Below are 19,269 nucleotides of genomic sequence, written 5' to 3'. Positions count from 1 at the left end.
GTCGTTATTAAATATCTCTATCACAAAATATATATTGGTTTTAATGAGACTATTCGGCCTAAAAGCGTGGAGTTAATCTGTAACATGTCAGAAGGCCGTCGTGGTTTTTCACGAGTTTTGTCTTTTCGAAAGAGGTTTGGACTCTCTGGCTTTCCGTAGAGAGGTGGAGCAGTCACGTGACTTCAATTGCGGAGTTCCTGGAACAAACAAAACAAATGACAGCTGACCGTCAGACGGAGCTTCCTCCGCATGACGCGCGATTCGACGTGTCAACAACTGCTTTTTATCATGTAGGCAACGACACGGAGAACTTGGAGTCGCTGGTAAATATATTAACTACGAGAAAGACCGCGTAACGGGCTAAAAGCTAACTAACGCGACAACTGTTTAGCCTGGCAGAGCTTAGTTGTGTACATTAGCCAACAGTTATCAACAGGGACAGGTTTCCTTTTTACAAACATGTATTATCTAGATGTCATCATGTTATGTCTACGCTAGGACACATGTCGATCGTTTCCTTTCTATCCTCCGACTGCGACTTCTCTTTCCATCCAGTGGTTTGTTTACAACCAATCGACGAGTGTTTATCTTTGCAAAACAGCCAGCCTCCACCTGCTTATCACAAGACGGAGCTCGCTAGTGAACCCAGCTAATGGTCGCTGTTTGTGTGGCTCTTTGAGGACTAAATGATGACAGTTGATCCGCATTGTTGCCGTCAGGATAGACGTCAGTCAGCTGTATGCCAAGGTGATCGCAGAAGTCGGAAAAGCTGATGCAAGCGGACGTAAAAAAATGGAGGCTGCAAGACCAAAGAAGACCAAGACAAAAACCAGCTCCAAATCTCAGGTGATTGAACTTACTTTATCTTGTCTGTCATGTCTCTCGTCCATCAAAAGGCAACACAGTTGCAACGACACTCATTCTGACACTAATGAACTATTTTGAGTGTAAGGTGTGAAATAACTAAATTATAATTTTCTAATAGTAGAGGTCTATTCATCATGGTGTATTCACATGCTCCCTGCCACATTTAGCTACTGCATATGCTGAGTTATTGATCATGTTGTTTGTTTGATGTTTTCAGCTGGTCAGGAAGCAGAAGCAGTCAGAGGAAGACAAAAGAGCCACAGCTCCCTCAGCCCCCCGCGATGAGGCCTTCACCTCTGGCTTCACCGACATCCCGCTCAGTCTGCCATATCAGGAGCCGCTGGAGGAGCCGCCCCCTGAGATCACAACACGGCCTTCAAATCTCCCGTCTGAGACACAGCAGACCTCCTCGTCGAATACAGTGTTAACTGCGACTTTACAGTCATCTCGGGCATCAAAGGATTCCGTGCGTCTGACAGAGTCAAAAGATGAGGAAAAGAAGGACGTTGAAGTGGCAGCTCACACCGTTGAGCCTAATGTTGCAGCACAGACCACTGAGTCTGGAAAAGATAAACAGTCGTGGAATCAGTTATGTGTTTTAACTCAGTTTCAAATTCCAAATGCCCCGAGTGCCCCTGCGCTGTACCCCTCTCTGCCAACTCTCGCAGAGGTTTCCACGATTCAGCTCTGCGAGGAAGCCGCGAAAAATAGGGAAAAGGGACCTGCAGTGTTGGCACTTCCTGAGCAGGAATCTTCTCCCCCAAGTTTGCAGCCTGTGGAGTCTGTAGCAGAGCTTTCTAGAAGCAAACTCTACCCAGAATTACCAGAGTCGGCTACAGAAATGCAGGTAATTGATGAGGGGTTTCAATGGTAATATAGCCAATAGGTTTATAGACATTTTCTAAACATCTTGGTATTGAAAGGTTATTTTTCCTATATATATATATACTACACCGTTATAGCTACAGGATCAATAACTGCCTTTACCTGTGTTGTCAAAAAAAGTGTGTCACCCCACAACATTACATTAGTGCATAAACACTCATGTATTTGATTTAATCAACTCTGCCCAGATCTAGATAACAGCATCATTGTTATGGAACTGAAATCATTGTGTCCTTACCTGTAAACACGCATTAACATGTGAAATCACCTCGCGTTTTTCTTCTGCAGCCGTTCGCGTTGGAGCAGCTGGGTGTTTGGGAGCCCGGTGGAGGTTTGCGAGCCTGGTTGGAGGGCGTTGAAGTGTGTGCTGCAGAGTTCTGTGCTCTTGCCCGACAGGAGAACCACGAACTGACCGAACTTCTTCAGAATTACTGGCGCTGCCGTAGACAGCTGACCCAATCTCACACACTGCTTCATACACAATCCTCTGACTGCAAGAGCACACAGAATCGTCTCTGGAGCTTCAGAGATGAACAGCTCACTCTGCAGGTGTGGAGGTTAAACCCAAAAGAAGAAATAGAGTGCATCGAGAAAACTATTTAATAATAATAATAATCTTCTCCTGCACTGACACTGTGAATGTAATCCCTTCCCTGCAGGGTGTGTGTGCAGACCAGTCCAAGGTGTGCGGGTACCACCGCTTCCAGCAGGCAGAGTTCAGTCAGAGTGTGCTGGATGAGCTGAGGAGGCTGTTTGAAGCTCGCAGTGAACTACTCCATCAGAAGGTGGCGCTGCATGCGTACACTGCTATGCTGTCGCGCCTCCAGGTGGAATCGTACTTGTATCTTCTACTGAAAGGTCAGAAACCTATAAATTTGACATGCTTTTGAGTGGCTTTGCCAGGCTTGTTAAAAACATGCCTGATGCACAATACTGCTTTAAAGGACCCTTGTGTGTATATTTTTGTTATCAGATTGTTCTGGCAGCCAAACACAGCCTTGTTCTCTCCAACCCTTGAAAGAGGCCATCAGTGTCCTGTTTAGCTTCACCCGTAGAGTTCTGGATGACACACAGTTCCAGACAGACATCCATCACTGGCTGGAGAGATTGGTACACACACACAAACACACACAATGTGCTCCCTTTCTACTCCTTGTTTTGTGGGTCGAGGTGTTTTTTGTTGTTGTGCTTATTTACATGGTTCTGGTCCATTCTGCAGGTGGCAGTCCTCCTCCATGTTGGGGGGTCAGGTGAGCACCTGTACCTGCTGTGTCATCTTCTATGCTGTCCTGCCGGGGTTGGAAAGTGGGCTGCACCCTTCCTCCAGGTTCGTTGGAGACATCATGTAGGGTTGTCATGGCAATGGTTGTACATAGTGACTGGAGTTTTCTTGCCAAATTTCTGCCTCAGATCCAAGTTCTGGGGAACGCCTGTGGGGTTCTGCACTTCATGCAAGCTCTGGCCGTCCTGATGTCTCCTTCAAGGTAAATACCAGAGACTGATCACTGATTCTGAGATATTCAAACTGGTTTTAAGTGATTTTCCGTGAGTGTCTAGTTCATCTTTTCAGGGTCCAACTTAAAGTCTTTAATCAGTGACTTTCTTTCTTTGTACTCAGACATCGTGCAGAGTTTCTGGGACATCTGAAGCCGTGTGAGAGCCAGAGCTCAGCAGCTTCTGGACCTGAGTCTGGTAACTGGACACTGGTTGATGAAGCGGGAGAGGAGGTATGTTTAAACGTGCAGTGACTCAATTCCTGCCAACAAAAAAAATGAATTACCTAAAAATAATTCCAGTTGTGGGTATATATGGAATAGGAAAAAGCTATTAATCAAACCAGAGGGGAAAAAAGGAAAGTGGTATAAGACAGAATTGATTGTATTTTTCAGGTTAAGACAGAATCTATTTTGTTTTTCTCCACTGATTGGGGTGCAGTTATGTTAAAAAATACCCAGTTCGCATGTATAAAGAAAATGTAATATGAATTTATAAATCGGAATGTGGTCTTTGTTCTTAGGTTTTGAGTCATATTCAAAGCTGTTACAAAATACCTTGCAAATGAACATCTTTTGACTTTCAAATATTAATGTGCTGACATAAAACATTCAAACCCCTTTTGCTTTTGTATCTATGAGAAACATCACATTTAGTAAAATAGTAACATTTTAGTACACTGAATTCAATTATTGTTCAATAAATTTTAACCCTTTCACATTAGTTTTTATTGAAATGGCTTGTTGAAATTAATAAAACACTGCGTTGACTTTCCATCCTGCTTAAAAACACTTTTAGCAGGTGTAAATAGAGACTGTCGAGACTTAATATGTGTCCTTTCCTCTGTGTTGAGGATGAGGACCCAGACCGCAGCTGGTTGATGCTCTGTGAGGAGGATCTGATCTCCCTGCTGACCCAGTTTCCATTCCAGCAGCTCTATTCGCACATGCTGGGGATGAACAAGCAGGGTGAGTCTGTCTGTCCGTCAGTCTGTCCGTGTGTTGGTTTGTATAACTCATTGAATAAACACAGTGCTTTGCTTGCAGGTGTGTATCAACCCCAGGCCTGTTCCAGTCAGAAGATGATGCGTGTTTTCGCTTTTGCCTCCTCGCTCATTGAAATCCTGGCCCTTGGTCTTCAAACCTATAACAGAGCACGATACAGACAGCTAGTTAAACGAATAGGACACATCATCCGGTCAGTGCACCAATGACATGCAGTCAAACTGTCCGTACAGCACCGCACATTGAATATTCATCCGGTCGTCTCCTGTCTTTTTCCTCAGAATGACCGTGTGTTACGTCAGTGACCACTGGGCCCAGTATGTGAGTGTAACAGGTGCTGGTGAATCCAGCTCTCATGCACACACCTTGTCTTTGGAGAAACTGCAGCTGGAATATGACAACCTTTTCCTGAGGGCCGTGTTACACGTACTCCGAAACAAACGGTGAGGAATTGGCTTTGAGTTTCCATTTTAACAGGAAATTATTTATTTTCTGAGTTTACATGTGTGTGTTCGTCTCTTACAGGTTGGGGATTTGGTTGTTTATGTCAGAGATGCCATATGGGACCCTGTCCAGCTCTATGCTGTGGAGGGTTCTTTACGTTATGCAGAGCGTAGAGACAGCGGGACTGGAAACACTCGGCACTGCTACCGACACACGCTCCTGCATTCAGGCTCTGAGAGGTACCAGAATATGATCTTTCAAATCCTGAAGACAATCGCGGTATCGGCATTATGCTGACGCTGAGATGTGTTCCCATATTAAAAAGAGTTTGAAAGGACATGTAGGAAATCTATTGCGTAGGCATTTCAAAAGCAGGCTTGTGCTATTTCGTCTGATGTTTACAGTTTCCACGGTCTCAGTTGTTTTTAATGTGTCTGTTACAGACCCAGAGCACCAGGAGAGGTTTGAGCACTGGCTCTGTGAAGTGAACAGCTCTGATGGCATCTCCCTCCTCAGCGCACTCGCACACATGGCCATACCGACTCAGCACTCTGACCCCGCATTCGTCACGACCATAACTCTGCTGGTGTACCAGGTAAAAGTTGCAGAGGGAAAACACTAGAAGAGGGATACGGTAATTGAGTTACTCAGGGAGTTCATATACTGTGTGTTTCGTATTGAGGATGGAATGGAATGGATAAATTGTACAGAAAACATGACATTTTGGTAAGATTAACCCTTGTCCCTTGGTTATAAAGCACACAGTACCTTCTTCTTTTACATCTCTGCTCCAGGTGTCTTACGTGAGCGTGACTACCAGAGAAACTTACTCTAAGGTGGGCAGAGAGTTGCTGGCGGCCATAGCAACAGCCCATCCCCACGTTATCTCTGTGCTCCTGGAGAGACTGAGGGAAACGATACAAACTGTGGGAATGGTTGGTATTGCTCTTCAACTATCTCTAATTAAGAGGAAAATATCTCATTTGCCAGTCAACTCTGACTTGTTTTGTCCGTGTGTGGACATTTGTGTAAATGTGTGTGTTAGGTGGCGCTGTACTTGTGCAAAGAGCTGCCTTTGTGTCTGTGGCGGCCACGGACGGAGGAAATCTGTGTGATTGGAGCCTGGCTGCTCCAACATCCTCTGTCTGCTGTGGAGAACCGACTGGCTTGCGTCATACTGGAGGGTCTTAACTGGGGCTACACCGAGGTAGTTGCTGGTTAATTTATCGCCTGAGTGCAATTGTGGGATTGTAGATAAACCTGTGTCCTCTTGCAGGATGGCTCCTTGGCCTTATCCTCGTCTCTCCACTGTGAAGTGGCTCTGCTGGTTGTCGAGGCCTATCAAAAGTACCTCACTGACAAACCATACAGTGGCCTCATATCAGAGGGAATCAAACAGGTGACAAACCTCTCTTTGCTCAGTGTTTAGTGTGAACCATCATGGCTTGTTTTTCCAACTTTCTCTTTCCTTCTCTCTTTAGGTGTCTTACCTTGCAAGCGTCCTTCGTTTGGGCGTGTCCCCTGAAGCCTCCTTTAGTCAATGGGCCTGGCAACTGTTACTAAGGCTGAAGCTCCATGGCAACTCCCAGAGCCCTAAAGGAGCCTGGTCGGGTCCTGCTTTGGCGTCCAACCCACCTCCAGAGCTTAAACACTCTCCCAGTATGCACTCTGTTATCAGGGCGGTGAAAGCAGGCATCCCTATTGGTTGCTACCTGTCCATTGCCATGACGACAGTGGGACACAGGTATGTACTCACTCACACGTTGCCCAAAACGTGTTCTACATGGAATTTGAAATGAGTTAATCTCCTGCGTGTTTGCAGTCTTGAACACTTTTGTACTGATGGAGTCGGGTTGTTGAAGACTCTGATACAATCTCGCCACCTGCGAGCTGCTGTGCATCTTCTGGACAACATCCTACCCCCAACCTACCCTCTCAGCTTCTACCTGCTCAATAACGCTGAGTGAGAAAGGATACATCAATCACACACAGCTCTTAAAATAGATTTATTGTCACCTTATTTCAACCACTTACATTATGCTTACCCATAATGTTGTGTGTCTATTTCTTGCAGGTTTGTAAGTTGTATCCAGTTGTTTTTGCAGTACGACAGCGTGTGTCCTCAAGGTGTGACACAGCAGGTCACTCACCGGGTTGCACCACTGCTCACAGGAACCACCTACGGAGACATTGTCCGACATCTGAACAGCGTCATTCAGGTCCGCCACGACAAGCTTATTGTAAAGATGTATCGCATTATTAAGCCATCACAGAAAATTACTTTTTACAATAGTTTGAAAAAAAAAAGGTGGAATTTTATCAAACAAATGTGTAGGTTGAGAAGAATGCAAAGTCTTCACATTGTGTATAATATCAGCTATCATGCTATCACTGCATGATTTACTCTGCAGATTTCTAAAAGTGTGTAAATACGTGTGTTGTATCTTCCAGAGCCATGTGGTAGAGAGCTCACAGCCCGGCCGTGTCGGTGCTGCGGCGGTGCTTGAGTTTTGGGTGGGGATTTTGACTCAGCAGAACCTGTGGTACCGGGACAAAACTGTCTTGTTCCTCATGGATCAGATCTGCTGTGCAGCATTCACACACACTCAGGAGCAATGTGTGCAGAAACTTCTCTACCAACAGCATAAGGTACTTATCTTGTTAGATGTTTGTATTATTTATGGGCACTTGAGGTCTCACAAGTGCAGATGCGGAATTTAGCACAGTAAATTACCTTCAGTATCATTGTAAAGATAAATATTACATTGACATTTATGGGTTATGAGCAGGAGCTGGGGTTGAGGGGTCCTGAAGAATCACATTCAACCCCCTTGAGCTTTGAACCTTAGGGTTGTGTAAGGTTGTTACACAAAAAATCTATGTAAAATGTTTCCTTAAGGAAAACTCTGTGAGCTAGGACCGATGGATAAGCACAGTGTGAAATCTAAATAGTTCATACGTCATACAGAATGCCTTGGGTTACCATGGAGATCGAGGTCTGCTCTCCTCTCTGGTTTGCTGGATTGCTGGAAATGCCACTCCCTCATTCATAGAGGGCCAATCCCTGAGTTCGGAGGTAATGGTCTCTAAAGTGCCAACGATACGTGCAAGTACTCCCGATTGAAGTTGTAAAGTTTTCATTCCTGACAAGTGCTGTTTGTGCGCTTGTAGGTTTGGTTCGCCTGGCTGGTGCTAAACATGGAGGGCGTGTTCGAGGAGGATTCCCAGCTTAGACGCTGCGTTGAACAGGAGCTCCTGTCAGAGCCTAACATTTCCCCCGATCAAGCCTTAAAGGTATACAGACACAAACCCAAAAAGCTTTACATTTACATTACCGTACATTGAGTTAGAAATATTGAAAATAAATGCAGTATTTAGAAAAAGGATTTAAAATCGAGGACACAGATAGTGGAGAACATGATGTCGCACAACTATGCTGGTATTTTGCATGTTGATTCGCTGGAATGTCTAGTGAGCAATGGGAGAAAAATTACTGTTTTTAATTACACCCGAGTTAACTTTGCAATGAATGTCAAAAAGGCAGCTCTGTAAAGAGGCCCATTGTGATCCAAATATTATTTTTTTAAATTCTTTATGCTAACTGGAGAAAACCTTCAAATCCTTTTAAACACGCTCTGCTTTGAATAGTTACCGCCTCCGTATTTTCAGCTACAGACTTCATTTAAACTTTTAGCGGGTTACAAAACTATCAAAATTATCAAAGGATAACTCAAATGTTGAGGGTTGCTTTAAACTCTTGTGGAAGAAATATTTTGAACTTACTGTCCAAAATGTCCACTCTTCATTCATGTTATTAATTCCACCTTTGTTTAGCCTGCAAGTACATATCAAAATGGCCCGTCACCAGCAAATGTTTGCATAGTCTATTACAAACCATATTAAGGGTAAGAAGATTAGGTGTGGATGCTGCCTGATACACATCATCTGTGTTATCCAATATTTGTGGGTTGAGTTTTAACTAAACTCAAACAGAGAAGCTCAAAGGTCAGGGCTGTGGAGCGAGTGCTGAGCATGTTAGTCTACTGCTGTTTAATGTACTGCTGTATGAAGGTGTTAACCAAGTGATTGTGTCCGAGCCAGAAGGCCCAGCAGAGGCTGAAGTTGCCCGTAGCACCATCTCTGCAGAGACTGCAGGTATACCGCTGGGCGTGTCAGGCCTTGGCCACGCCTCCAGACCATCATCTCCTTCCCCTGGTCTGGCAGAAGTTCCTACAGCTCTACTTCAGACAGCCGGGACCTGAGTACGGGTAAGATGTGTAAACACACACACACACACAGTCACTAGCCAGAGAAACCAGAAGTAAAGCAGAATCCACGTGAAGGCAACAAGTCTCTCGTTTTGTCGCCCAACAGGCTGGTTGCAGGGGGATGCATCGGCCGAAGGTTCTTCCAGGCCTCGTCTCAGGCTGTCTTACTCAGGGACCTGAGACAGAGAATACAGGAGGTGTCTGACTTCCACCATGCTGCCAGCCAGGCCCTCAAGGTGCCACAAGCACACACCCCTGTAACAGATGGCCAAGGAGAGGAAAGCCCCGACAATCCCTGCCCCCCTTACCTCAACTCTCCCCAGCTACACACAGAGCTGGTCAGGTAGGTCACTGATGGTTTGTGTGTGTACTGGGATGCATTCATCCTTTCTCTTTGACCGGTAGTGGCAGCATTAGTGGGGTAAAAAGCTCTCAGATCTTCGCTTGTTGCTCGCATACAGGTTGTTTGGTGTATTTGCCTTATGGCTGGATGATGACACTATGCAGAAGCAGGAAGTATACCTTCCTTCTCTTCCACCTGAGTATGAACCACACAGACTGGCTCAGGTGATGCAGCGGCAGCAGGTGCGTTTTTATTTATTAATAAAAAACATACCGTACAGTAATTGTAAAAGGCTAGTTAAATCTTGCATCTTGTTACATCATGTAGATCTTACGTTTCAATTTCTGTTGTCATGTTTTGTAGGAACTGTGGCTGGAGTTTGTGGACCAGGAGCGTCTGCAGTATGACAAGAGAGAGATTCTGTCTCTGTGGGAAAAGGTGCAGAGTGAGCCAGTCTTCTTGCAAGTTCAAAACCCCTGCTTCACTGACTACACCAACCTCCACAATGGTACTGATCCAAAATGTATACTCCACATCCAAAAGATTACCAAATGGTTCACTTTCAGCAGACATGGTCAAAAGTGAACCACGTTACTCCGATAAATAAATAGAAATATGATAGTTACTAGTTTCAATGTTGTGCTTTTGTCTCTCACCCTGTGCAGCAAGGGATCGTATCCTATCCAACCTGCAGAAGCATCCGGTCCCTCGTCCGGCTCCAGAGCGGCAGCCGCAGAAGGTGCCAGTAGCTGAAGTCCCCTCGATCTGCCTCACTGACTCCAAAGCAGCTGCTGAATTGTTGCAGAAGGACCTCAGCGTCCTGCAAGAGCAGGCCAGGTGAATGGAGTTCATTAAAATGTTAAAACATTTCCTCGTGCGGAAACAAAGTCAGCGGCACAAAGACATGCAAGAAATGCACACGCTAGTTTTATACTCAAACAAACGCCCCATCAAAACAAAAATCGCAAGGCTACGCTGTGATTCGGAAATACCTGTTCATCTTGTTGTCAGGATTGCAGTTGCACGCGAAGCTCAGCAGGTGGCCATGGAGCAGGAGCTGCTGGAGAGCCTTCCTCTACTGTATAAGAACCAACCAGAGCAAGTCACCATGACTCTGGAGTGTAAAGGGAAAAGTGGCCAGCCGTGCCAGGGACCCGCCAACATCACTGTCACAGTAAGACCACCAAGCCTGCCTCTGGCCACACACTCATCATTTATTATAGATCTAATGTGTTCTTACTTGATATCCTAATGTGTTTGTGTTTGGTCTCTGTGATCGCGTAGTGTGAGCGTGTCCAGAGGCAGGAGGCAGTGCAAACTCAGATAACATCACTGCGCAGGGACGTCAAGAAATTTCAAACTGACGCCATGGCTCCTCCGCCTCAGGGCCTGGCCCAGGCTGCGGTCCACACTGAGAACTTCCTAACGTCAGTACAAACGGAGGCTGCTACTTCTGCTAAACTAACATTAACTGCATCGCAATTCATTTGAACGGATTGGCGTGTTGATTCTCAGGGCTCTGGTGAATATGTATAAGGCACAGAAATCCCCGGCCGTGCTGCATGTCGGGGTGTCTGCCTTCTACCATGTGGTCTCCTTTGTGTGTGAAGACACACTGCGTCATCCCCCAACACGCCAGTACCTCTCCTCGTGTGTGGAGATACTGGGACAGGTATGTGCACGCAGACACACGTGTATTGAAGGCTACTGCTTAAAGAAATGAATCTGGCTTGAATTGCGTTGTGCTCTGGTTCTGTGTCCAGGTGTTTGTCCAGGGAAATGCAAAGGAATGCGGTCGTGTCCTGAAAACGATCCTGGAGCAGAGGCGTCTTTGCCCACTCATTTCCCCATTCTTCACTCCCAATTCAGCACCCGATCAGCTCGTCGTTCTCTACCAGGACGTGGTGACGTCGCTACACCTTGACGGCGCTGATGTCATTTTCATGCTGCTCACAAAGGTTGGCCTGGACGCAAATGCACCACTGTGAAGTAATTCCCTAAAGCAGCGCAGGTCCAGTAAACCACTTCCTTCCTCTGCCTGCGTAGTTTGATTTGTCTCAGTGGCTGCATGAGGCTCACCCCGTGTTTTCTGAGAGGACCCGGTTGCTGGAGTTGGTCCACGGAGCTCTCTGCGTCTGCGGCCGAGATCCCGAGCCCGAACTTCTCACACCGTTTCACCTTTTCACCAAACACTGGACTGTGCTTCTACGCCACCATTTCCCCGATCACTACAGTGACTGCTTGCGTCTCCTTATGACCAGTAAGTGTATGCGTGTCCACATTGGACTACAAACTAACTTGCAAAGACTTTTTACTTTTTTGTTCCGGGATTTTCATGTTTAACTTGTGTGCTGGTAATATAATTAAGAGCAATAATTCCTCTTGTTGCTCTTTTAAGTGATTCATCAAACACATTCATGCTTGTGAAAGAATGCCTCCCCCTCACCACCACAACAACAACAATTAATTAAATAAATTAATCTGAATCATTCCATCAAGCTACTGAATCAGATATGAGTTAGAAAATGGTTCACACAAGTGATAGAATGATTTAAGATCTTTCTATCATCATATTTCCATTTCTTCAACTTCCTCAACTAACAAAAGGTATTTCTTGACCTTGCCAGGCTCCTCAAACCAGTTACTGAGTCCTGATTGCTGGAAGGTGACCCTGCGAGTTCTTGGCTGTTTACCTCCATCTCGCCAAAATACCAAAAGCAAAGCCGAACAAACACTGAACACCGCTGATGTCTCCGGCCGCGCTTCTACCTACAGACCCGTCGTCAGCCTCTCCCCACAGCAGGTAACTAATGTTGGGATTATTGTACAAATTCTTGCAAAATGTCACCCTGTCTCACTGAATGATATAATGCTTTTTGATCAAACAAGGCTGTGTGATTTTAGGTGGATGAGACCGTTGATTGGCTGAGTGATTATTTCCTACGGAGTCGTCTCAGTAAGCCAGACCTCCGTAGTTTCGGCCTCTACTCAGCCTGGACGCCCTACATCAGTGAGGTGGTTTGCTTCTGGGACCATTTGACTGGTTGTCTAATCGACATGCACCACAGCAGCTGTGCCAAAGAGTCAGTGGGCAGCGGAAAAATAATGAAAGGTAAACCCCAAATGTCATCACGCGTTGAGGACTGCGATACTTGGTCATTGATTAGTGAATATGCTTTGTTGTTTGTCACATTTATGAAAGTGACATTTGTTTTGCACTCTCACAGCTCTGCAGGACCTACACAGCAAGATTGCAAAGTTATTTCAGCCTTGGGTTTTTCCTCTGGAGACTGATAATGATTGGTGAGAATCACACACTCACGGCTCTCGGGCAGATGTTGGTTTTAGATGATGGTGAACGTTTGTCTGTGAAGCAGATGTGAGCACGGACTCCAGAGAGGACAGACGATCAAAACTACTCCCATTCCACGACTTCTTTTATGTTATGCTTGCTCCTTTCATTGACGGTGGATAGCAGATGAATTCAATAAGTGAAATAACATTAGGGATTCATTTTCTTCTCTGGATCGCACTGACCCCGACGCATATTACACAGAATCAACCACAAAGAAGAGAGAGACCAAAGATCCCATCAGATATTTATTTAGTCAGAACTTAGCCGAGTCACAATGAAGCCAGAGGTTTACACTTGACGTTCACACAGTCTTCTGGTTGATACATTTAAAGAACGGTTTCTGTTTTCCAGGGAAAGGAAAATGAAAAAAAGATGTCATTGTCTCTCTTTGTCTCAGTAACCGCAGGTGTTATCCGTGGCTGGAGACGGACGGAAACGCCGCGGGATGTCTGGTTGGCCTGTATGCGAAACTCACCGACGCACTGCATCACAAGTTCAGAGGTGGGTTCACACACACGAGTGAGCGTTTGAAGTTCTGCTGCTCTCTTTTCGTCTAAACTGTTAAAAGTTATGCTGTATGTTTCAGATCGTCTGCTCCCCGGCCAGAGAGGCGCTCTGTGGCTGTGCATGATGCAGTACTGTGAGAGCTGCACTTCTCCCCACACGCCGGAGCACCTTCTCTACCTGTACCACACACATCTCCGCGGGCTGCCCTGGAGACACCTGCACCCCGACACTCAGCTAATGGAGCAGCTATTCAGCGTGAGGCTCTCTTCCCCTGACCCCTAGTCCTGCATGCTGGTCTAGACACGCATGATACTGGGGAGCTGGTTAATTTGAGACCTTGGTCTTGGCTCCTATTATTAGCCGTCTGTTCCTGGAAACGAGCTCCTGTCTCTCAAGACCCACATAGATCTTCAGAGGCCGGTGTAAAGAAGCTACACAGTTTAGCTGGTAGTTAAAACAAATGCTGCTTTTATATACCTTACCAAAGAAGAAACCATTGACACATTTACAAAAAATGTTTTTTTTATATGCATCGTTATTTCTTTGTGTCTCCCAAATTGAATAAGTATACGATACCAGTCAAAAGTTTAGGGACACTTTCTCAATTGAATGAGAAAATGTGTCCAAACTTTTAATTGGTATTTTACATATATTTACTTTTAGGGTGCTCTGATTTATTTAATCTTAACCGGGTTAGCAATGAATGTGCATGATGCAGAAAGCAGGACGCCAACAAATAGCCAGAAATGATAAATATTCTGAGCACAGTGAAGATACAATACGTTGGACAGTTCTGTGTTCAGAATGGATTTTTGATCATTTTCTCATCTTCCTGTGCCTGCAGGTGGAGAGAGGAAGTCCCAAGAGTTGCTTCCTCTTTCTGGGCGAAGTGTTGTGTGAGGTTAACTGGGTCAGCGTCCTAAGTGACCACTTACAAACACCTCCCACCCTGACAACATATCCAACTCTACAGGACACGGATACTCAGAAGGAGTCACACACCATGTTGGTCTATCTACTATACATGCTGGTTTTTCTGGCAAAGGAAGAACAAATTCTGAGTACGCAGGTAAATCCAGTAAATTCTTCACCCCATCACAGTCGGCCCACTTGTCCCTTCTATGTTGATTTATAATGTATGTCCTCCTCAACCTCCAGGACTCCCCTCTGCTCAGTCTTTTGGTCCAATCCACCTCTCTGCCCTGGCACCAACTGGACTTAAATTCCTACCAGGGCATTCTGCAATATGTCGGCACCCACTACCCGCCCTCCTTGCTGCTCAGTTCTGATTCTGCGCTGCAGCTGCTGTTGAAATCTCTGCGTAGTGCTGCTGGTCTCGGGCCCCTCCCTCAAGAACTTCCACACAGGGTGGGACAATAGAAAAATCCAATCCTAGATTTATGGAGGCATCATAAACCTCTTATTATACCCACAGTAATTTAAATTTACATTTAATCTCTGTATGAAGTAGGCGGTAGCCCAAGTCAAGGGTTCAAGCTCATAAATCTGACGAAACATACTGATGATTGAGTAACCATGTAGTATATAATTTTACCGCTGAGATTTCATGACCATGGATTCGATGGGTGGATGGAGATACTAGATATAGTATGATGGACTTGGCTGTATTATACAGGGACAGAATTCAAAGATGAATGCATCTCCTTTATCTGCGGCTACTCTGCCCCAGGCGGATACATCTGGTGTAAAAGGGGGAGGCTTGGAACATCCGTATTAAATTTAGAATTAAACAATTCATCTTTCTTTGCCAGCTCTATATTACTCAGCCAAAATTACATAACTGCTTCACTCAAATCTTTACAGCTGCTGTTGACGGAGCAAAGGAAGGCAATTTTATGTTTCACGAACCACTTTAAGACTCGACAGTGAATTTTCTCTACTCTATAGTGTATTTGATCTCATCCCTCAAAACAAGTGTTCTGTCAAACATACTGTAGGTACAACTGATCATAGCAAAAATATGAGGAAATTAAATGCAATTACACCAACATAAAACAATGAAACGTTAAATCTTAAACGATTCATCTATTTTGTACATATTTTTCTCTTAAGAGTCAGTAAAAATCTATTGTTCGAAAGCAAACTGCATGTAAATAAGTGATGTAATGCTTGATACCTAATTGTATTGTAACAATTCTATTATTTTGGGGAATGTTAAATCTTAGTTTGAGGACGTATATGCTTGATATCTCTTATAATGTGCACACTTTGAAATATTGTGAAATATATTCATGTATATCTATTTCTGACCCAAGCACCCGTATGATCTTTGTTACTTCTGTCAGGAGGAGACGCAGAAGGCTGGAGCGCACGTGTGCTGGTGTGTGCAGTCTTTGGTGACTCTGGAGCAGGGAGGCAGCATCAGCCTCAGCAACCTGCAGGCTCAGCTGGAGTCTCTTCTGGAGAGCGTCATCACGTTCAACCCACCAGGCAAGTCTTCCTCATCCTCCTTGTCTTCCTCAACATGACCCACCAATCCGACGCTGTTTTTTTTCATCACTTTGATTGTACCACTTATTTTTTTCCCTCTACAGAGACTGATTTGGAGAAGAGACACATGGCGTTCTGCAGTCTGTTCAGCGAAGCTCTTGCTTTGCTGAATGGAGTTGGTGTCTCAACAGGCGAGGCGCTTGCTGCTCATGTTATTACCTGGCTGGACAGGAAGGGGAGGGGCTTCCCTATCCTGCCTCTCCTCACAGCTTGCTCCCGCTGTCTTGCGTCAGTGCGGCATATGACGAGGATCATGGAGGCGTGCATCACAGCATACTTCAACCACGGTAACTAAAGTAACTGAGAATGGGATCTGATTTTTGGGGGCGTTTCACTGCTTACTGTTACAGTAAGAGAAAAGTGATGAAGCGTTCTCCTCTAGAAGAGCTCTGTCCCATGCACATGGATACCCGTGCACATGTTGATGTGCTGTACCTACTATTGCATATGATTTTTCAAGGGATTTGATTTGTGTTTTACTCCTGATCCTCTCCTCATACAAGTTAGTTAGCAGGTATTTTGATTCCACCGTCTATGTGTTTGTTTCAGCTGAGGAGGAGTCTATGGGTTGGGGTCCTGTGTTGGCATCGCTGCAGGTGCCTGAACTCACAGTGGATGACTTCCTCTCTGAGAGCCAATCAGGGGGCAGCTTCCTGACGCTCTACGCCTTCATCCTTCAGCGCCTCAACTCTGAATGCACAGCAGCCAATGAGAGGAGGACTCTGGCTTTAATCAACACTTGGACCAATCAAGTGTTCCCCAGGTTTGAACCCTCATTCTCTCTTTTAGTTGCTTGTTGTGGCTTCGCAAAGAACCTTTTAGCATGTGTACTTTTGTGCGTCCAGTGGTCCAGGTGATGAAGCCAAGCTGTTTCTTTGGTGGCACAAAGCACTGAGTATGTCAGCGGAGCAGCTGAGGCCGCAGGTTGGACAGACCGAAGTGTCGGGCATCGTCATGGGTCTATTGAGGTTGCAAACCAGGCTGCTTCAGCTGGGCGAAGAGAGACTGAACTCTGGATTGTTGGGAGCAATCGGCCTGGGGAAGAGGTCTCCTGTTTCTAATAGGTAAACTCACATGCATGTTACTCTATTCTATTCTAAAACTATGCATGTGCCATTGTTGATAAACCTCCTGTTAATTCATGTCCACTGTATATCTAGGTTCAGGGTCGTGGTGCGCAGTCTGGGAGCTTTCCTGTCAATCCAGATGCCATCGGAGACCGAGCTTCGACTCCAACCCACCTGTGACTTGCAGCTCTCTGCGAAAGGACAGCAAGTATGCAACAAAAAATGCAAATAAAGTGTTTTGTTTCATTACTTATCCGCAGTCATCTCCTAAAGATAACCTTTCTTGTGTTTCCTATGGATGCAGATGTTGGGGGTGTTGGAGGCCATGCCCAGCAATAAACAGTACGCCGCGTTAGAGGAATCTGTGAATAAAGCTGTCCAGTTCATCCGCTACCCAGGACACTGTCTCAGAGATGGACCGCGTCTGCTGGCCCTGCTATCCAACCTCCTGTACCCCGACCTCCGATACCTACACATTATCCGTTAGCCGCGACTTAACCTGAGCCTGCTGCAGATCCAAGGGGACATTTGCCTTGTCTGCAGCAAATACAGTGCGAGTTGACCTCTGAACTGTACAACAAAAAAGATCTTTCTGGAGTTTTCAAGGAGTGACATTGAATTGCTACTGCTTTTATATGAGTGAGAGCTGCATGTCTCATCGGCGTGGGGTTTGCGTGACATGTGCAGATGATTCATCACAGCACGCTGTGCATTTTGACCAATCTAAAGCCTAGAGGTTTACCTGTAATCTCCAAATGAGGGTGGAAATAAGCTGGAAGACAGGGTTCAATGTGTTAGCTGTTGATGCTAGCATCTAGCCACAAGCCCTCAATAAATCATAGATGCTACACACTTACCGTGTTCATGTTTAGGAGCATTCAGCCAATAGTGTGTTTATGTCCAACATAATGTTCTTCTTGTTTCTGCCAAAGAGATGTTATTTTAATTTGCTCAGCTACGTAAACCTTCTTGAACATAAATTGCAGTTGTTTCCTCTGTCTCCGTTTGGCACAAAGACAGCAGCCTGAATGAGCACTAGAAGGTCCACTAAGCACCACTTCCCATGTTCCACACTGCTTGGCTTCTTTGTAATGTAGTGTGTGCGTTCTGTAACACAAATTACTGATGCTGTTGGTATTACTAAGAGACCATGAGTGTGATATTGTTGCAGATAGTATGCGGAACATGTTCTCAGTGAGACGTTATATAACTAACCTTATGTTAAAGTAGCTCAGTCTGGTAAGCCCCTTTGGACACCTGCCTCTTTTTTGGCCTTTGCTCCGAAAATGGCACACCCATGTTAAAAGGTGTAATGAGTCTGGAACTACTTTGTCTATTTGCACAATTTATGTTTGTGGGGGTAAAGGGGAACCCCTTAAAGTGCTATTCAGTGAAATTGAAAAAATATATCAGTATCACGGTACTGGTTCTGGCTTGTTTGGGCCCCAAAAGGGGGTCCTCTCGTTTCCAAAGGGTTGCTACTGAGCAGTTTTCCCCTGGAGTGACCTGCTTGACGTGCTACCAAGACCATATTTGGCTTGTACACCTATTACATAAACAAGTGTGTTGCTCATGTGAGGACAAAGGCAGATTTTAATTCACATGTATCAGACCTCCACACTGCACCAACCCTCCAACAGTTTTCTACAAATAATTTCAATTAGCCTCGTCAGTTCACCACTTCAGTTGCTCTGTGCCATGTCAGTAATAATGTTCTGCCTGCCTGAAGGTCTTATTGCCTGTGTTACGTGGTGACTGTTAATGTCAGACGCATTTCTTTTGTTTTATGAGTCACTCATCAGGAATGGGTCTGTAGGGCTGCTGGAGGAGGAAGCGTCGGTGTTTGGCTGCACAAAGGAGACAAAACTAAGTTCAGTAAAGGGAACATAATGTCTCCCTGCCAGTACTTACAAACTCAACTCAGCGATTGAGGACTATATGCTGCACATGGAGACGGATCTGCGCTCGCTGGACAAGTCCTGTGGAGAGACGCGTTACGGCTTTATGGATCCAGCTGTAAAGAAACCGAGTGACACAAAGTTCCAGGCAGCAAAACAGAAAATATTGTGTAGCTTCTATTAACAACACTGGCTTACAATCTGCAGACTCCATGGACCATATGGACAAAGAGAAATTAAAGTGTTCTCGTCTAAGAATCCTGTTATGACAAGTACGTAGTGTGTCTTAGTCATTTAATTGTCATGTGCGTCCTGTTCTTTCTGTGAAAAGGTACAGAACATTTTCCCTTGGTGAATGAGGACTGTTGGGAGGGGGTCTGCGAACTGAGCGGTGTGCTTTTGTGTGCACAAATACATCCAGTATCCTCACTTAACACCACCAAATCTGTCTGGGAGAAAGCCTCTCGTCGAAACGGTCGTCTCTATGGTTACAGGAAGGGTAGACGTGAGGGAGGAGGTGGATAGGACGGGGTGTTCTGATGCTGTGAGAGAGGAGGGGGGACGTGCTCGCAGACGCTCATCGCTGCCTTTAGCACTCCCGAGACGGCCTCCCGTGTTTTCTGTGA

The 19,269-nt window shown here is 45.4% G+C and overlaps 1 protein-coding gene across 2 annotated transcripts; it reads left to right on the top strand.

Annotated features, from left to right (window-relative positions):
- Positions 1–113: 113 nt before the first annotated feature.
- On the top strand, positions 114–18,915 carry epg5 (ectopic P-granules autophagy protein 5 homolog (C. elegans)). Of its 2 annotated transcripts, none has more exons than XM_040194605.2 (46): positions 114–323; positions 720–846; positions 1,085–1,714; positions 2,041–2,301; positions 2,412–2,610; positions 2,726–2,862; positions 2,972–3,079; positions 3,163–3,236; positions 3,371–3,479; positions 4,100–4,214; positions 4,293–4,443; positions 4,532–4,693; positions 4,776–4,933; positions 5,138–5,289; positions 5,489–5,629; positions 5,740–5,901; positions 5,971–6,093; positions 6,176–6,438; positions 6,517–6,657; positions 6,769–6,913; positions 7,146–7,343; positions 7,663–7,770; positions 7,866–7,988; positions 8,796–8,962; positions 9,069–9,305; positions 9,424–9,547; positions 9,669–9,813; positions 9,971–10,142; positions 10,317–10,479; positions 10,590–10,732; positions 10,821–10,977; positions 11,069–11,263; positions 11,352–11,565; positions 11,933–12,108; positions 12,210–12,417; positions 12,533–12,608; positions 13,058–13,161; positions 13,247–13,422; positions 14,012–14,236; positions 14,326–14,535; positions 15,474–15,618; positions 15,723–15,965; positions 16,228–16,441; positions 16,524–16,742; positions 16,839–16,953; positions 17,050–18,915. In XM_040194605.2, the coding sequence occupies exons 2-46, from the start codon at positions 793–795 to the stop codon at positions 17,230–17,232; spliced, it is 7,725 nt and encodes a 2,574-aa protein (XP_040050539.2). In that variant the 5' UTR covers positions 114–323; positions 720–792; the 3' UTR covers positions 17,233–18,915. The 2 variants fall into 2 exon arrangements, with proteins under 2 accessions (XP_040050539.2, XP_077942857.1); XM_078086731.1 differs by having other exon boundaries at positions 179–323; positions 725–846.
- The last annotated feature ends 354 nt before the right edge of the window (positions 18,916–19,269 follow it).

This window comes from Gasterosteus aculeatus, chromosome 13 (assembly GCF_964276395.1).
Source record: "Gasterosteus aculeatus chromosome 13, fGasAcu3.hap1.1, whole genome shotgun sequence".
NCBI lineage: Eukaryota > Metazoa > Chordata > Actinopteri > Perciformes > Gasterosteidae > Gasterosteus > Gasterosteus aculeatus.
Note: the sequence above shows the minus strand (reverse complement) of the source record. Positions and strands in the feature narration are given on the sequence as shown.

Coding starts and splice junctions, on each gene's coding strand:
- epg5 (XM_040194605.2), top strand. CDS start 793: ATGGAGGCTGCAAGACCAAAGAAGACCAAGACAAAAACCAGCTCCAAA. Junction 6,094..6,175: donor TATCAGAGGGAATCAAACAG/GTGACAAACCTC, acceptor TTCTCTCTTTAG/GTGTCTTACCTTGCAAGCGT. Junction 10,480..10,589: donor CCGCCAACATCACTGTCACA/GTAAGACCACCA, acceptor GTGATCGCGTAG/TGTGAGCGTGTCCAGAGGCA.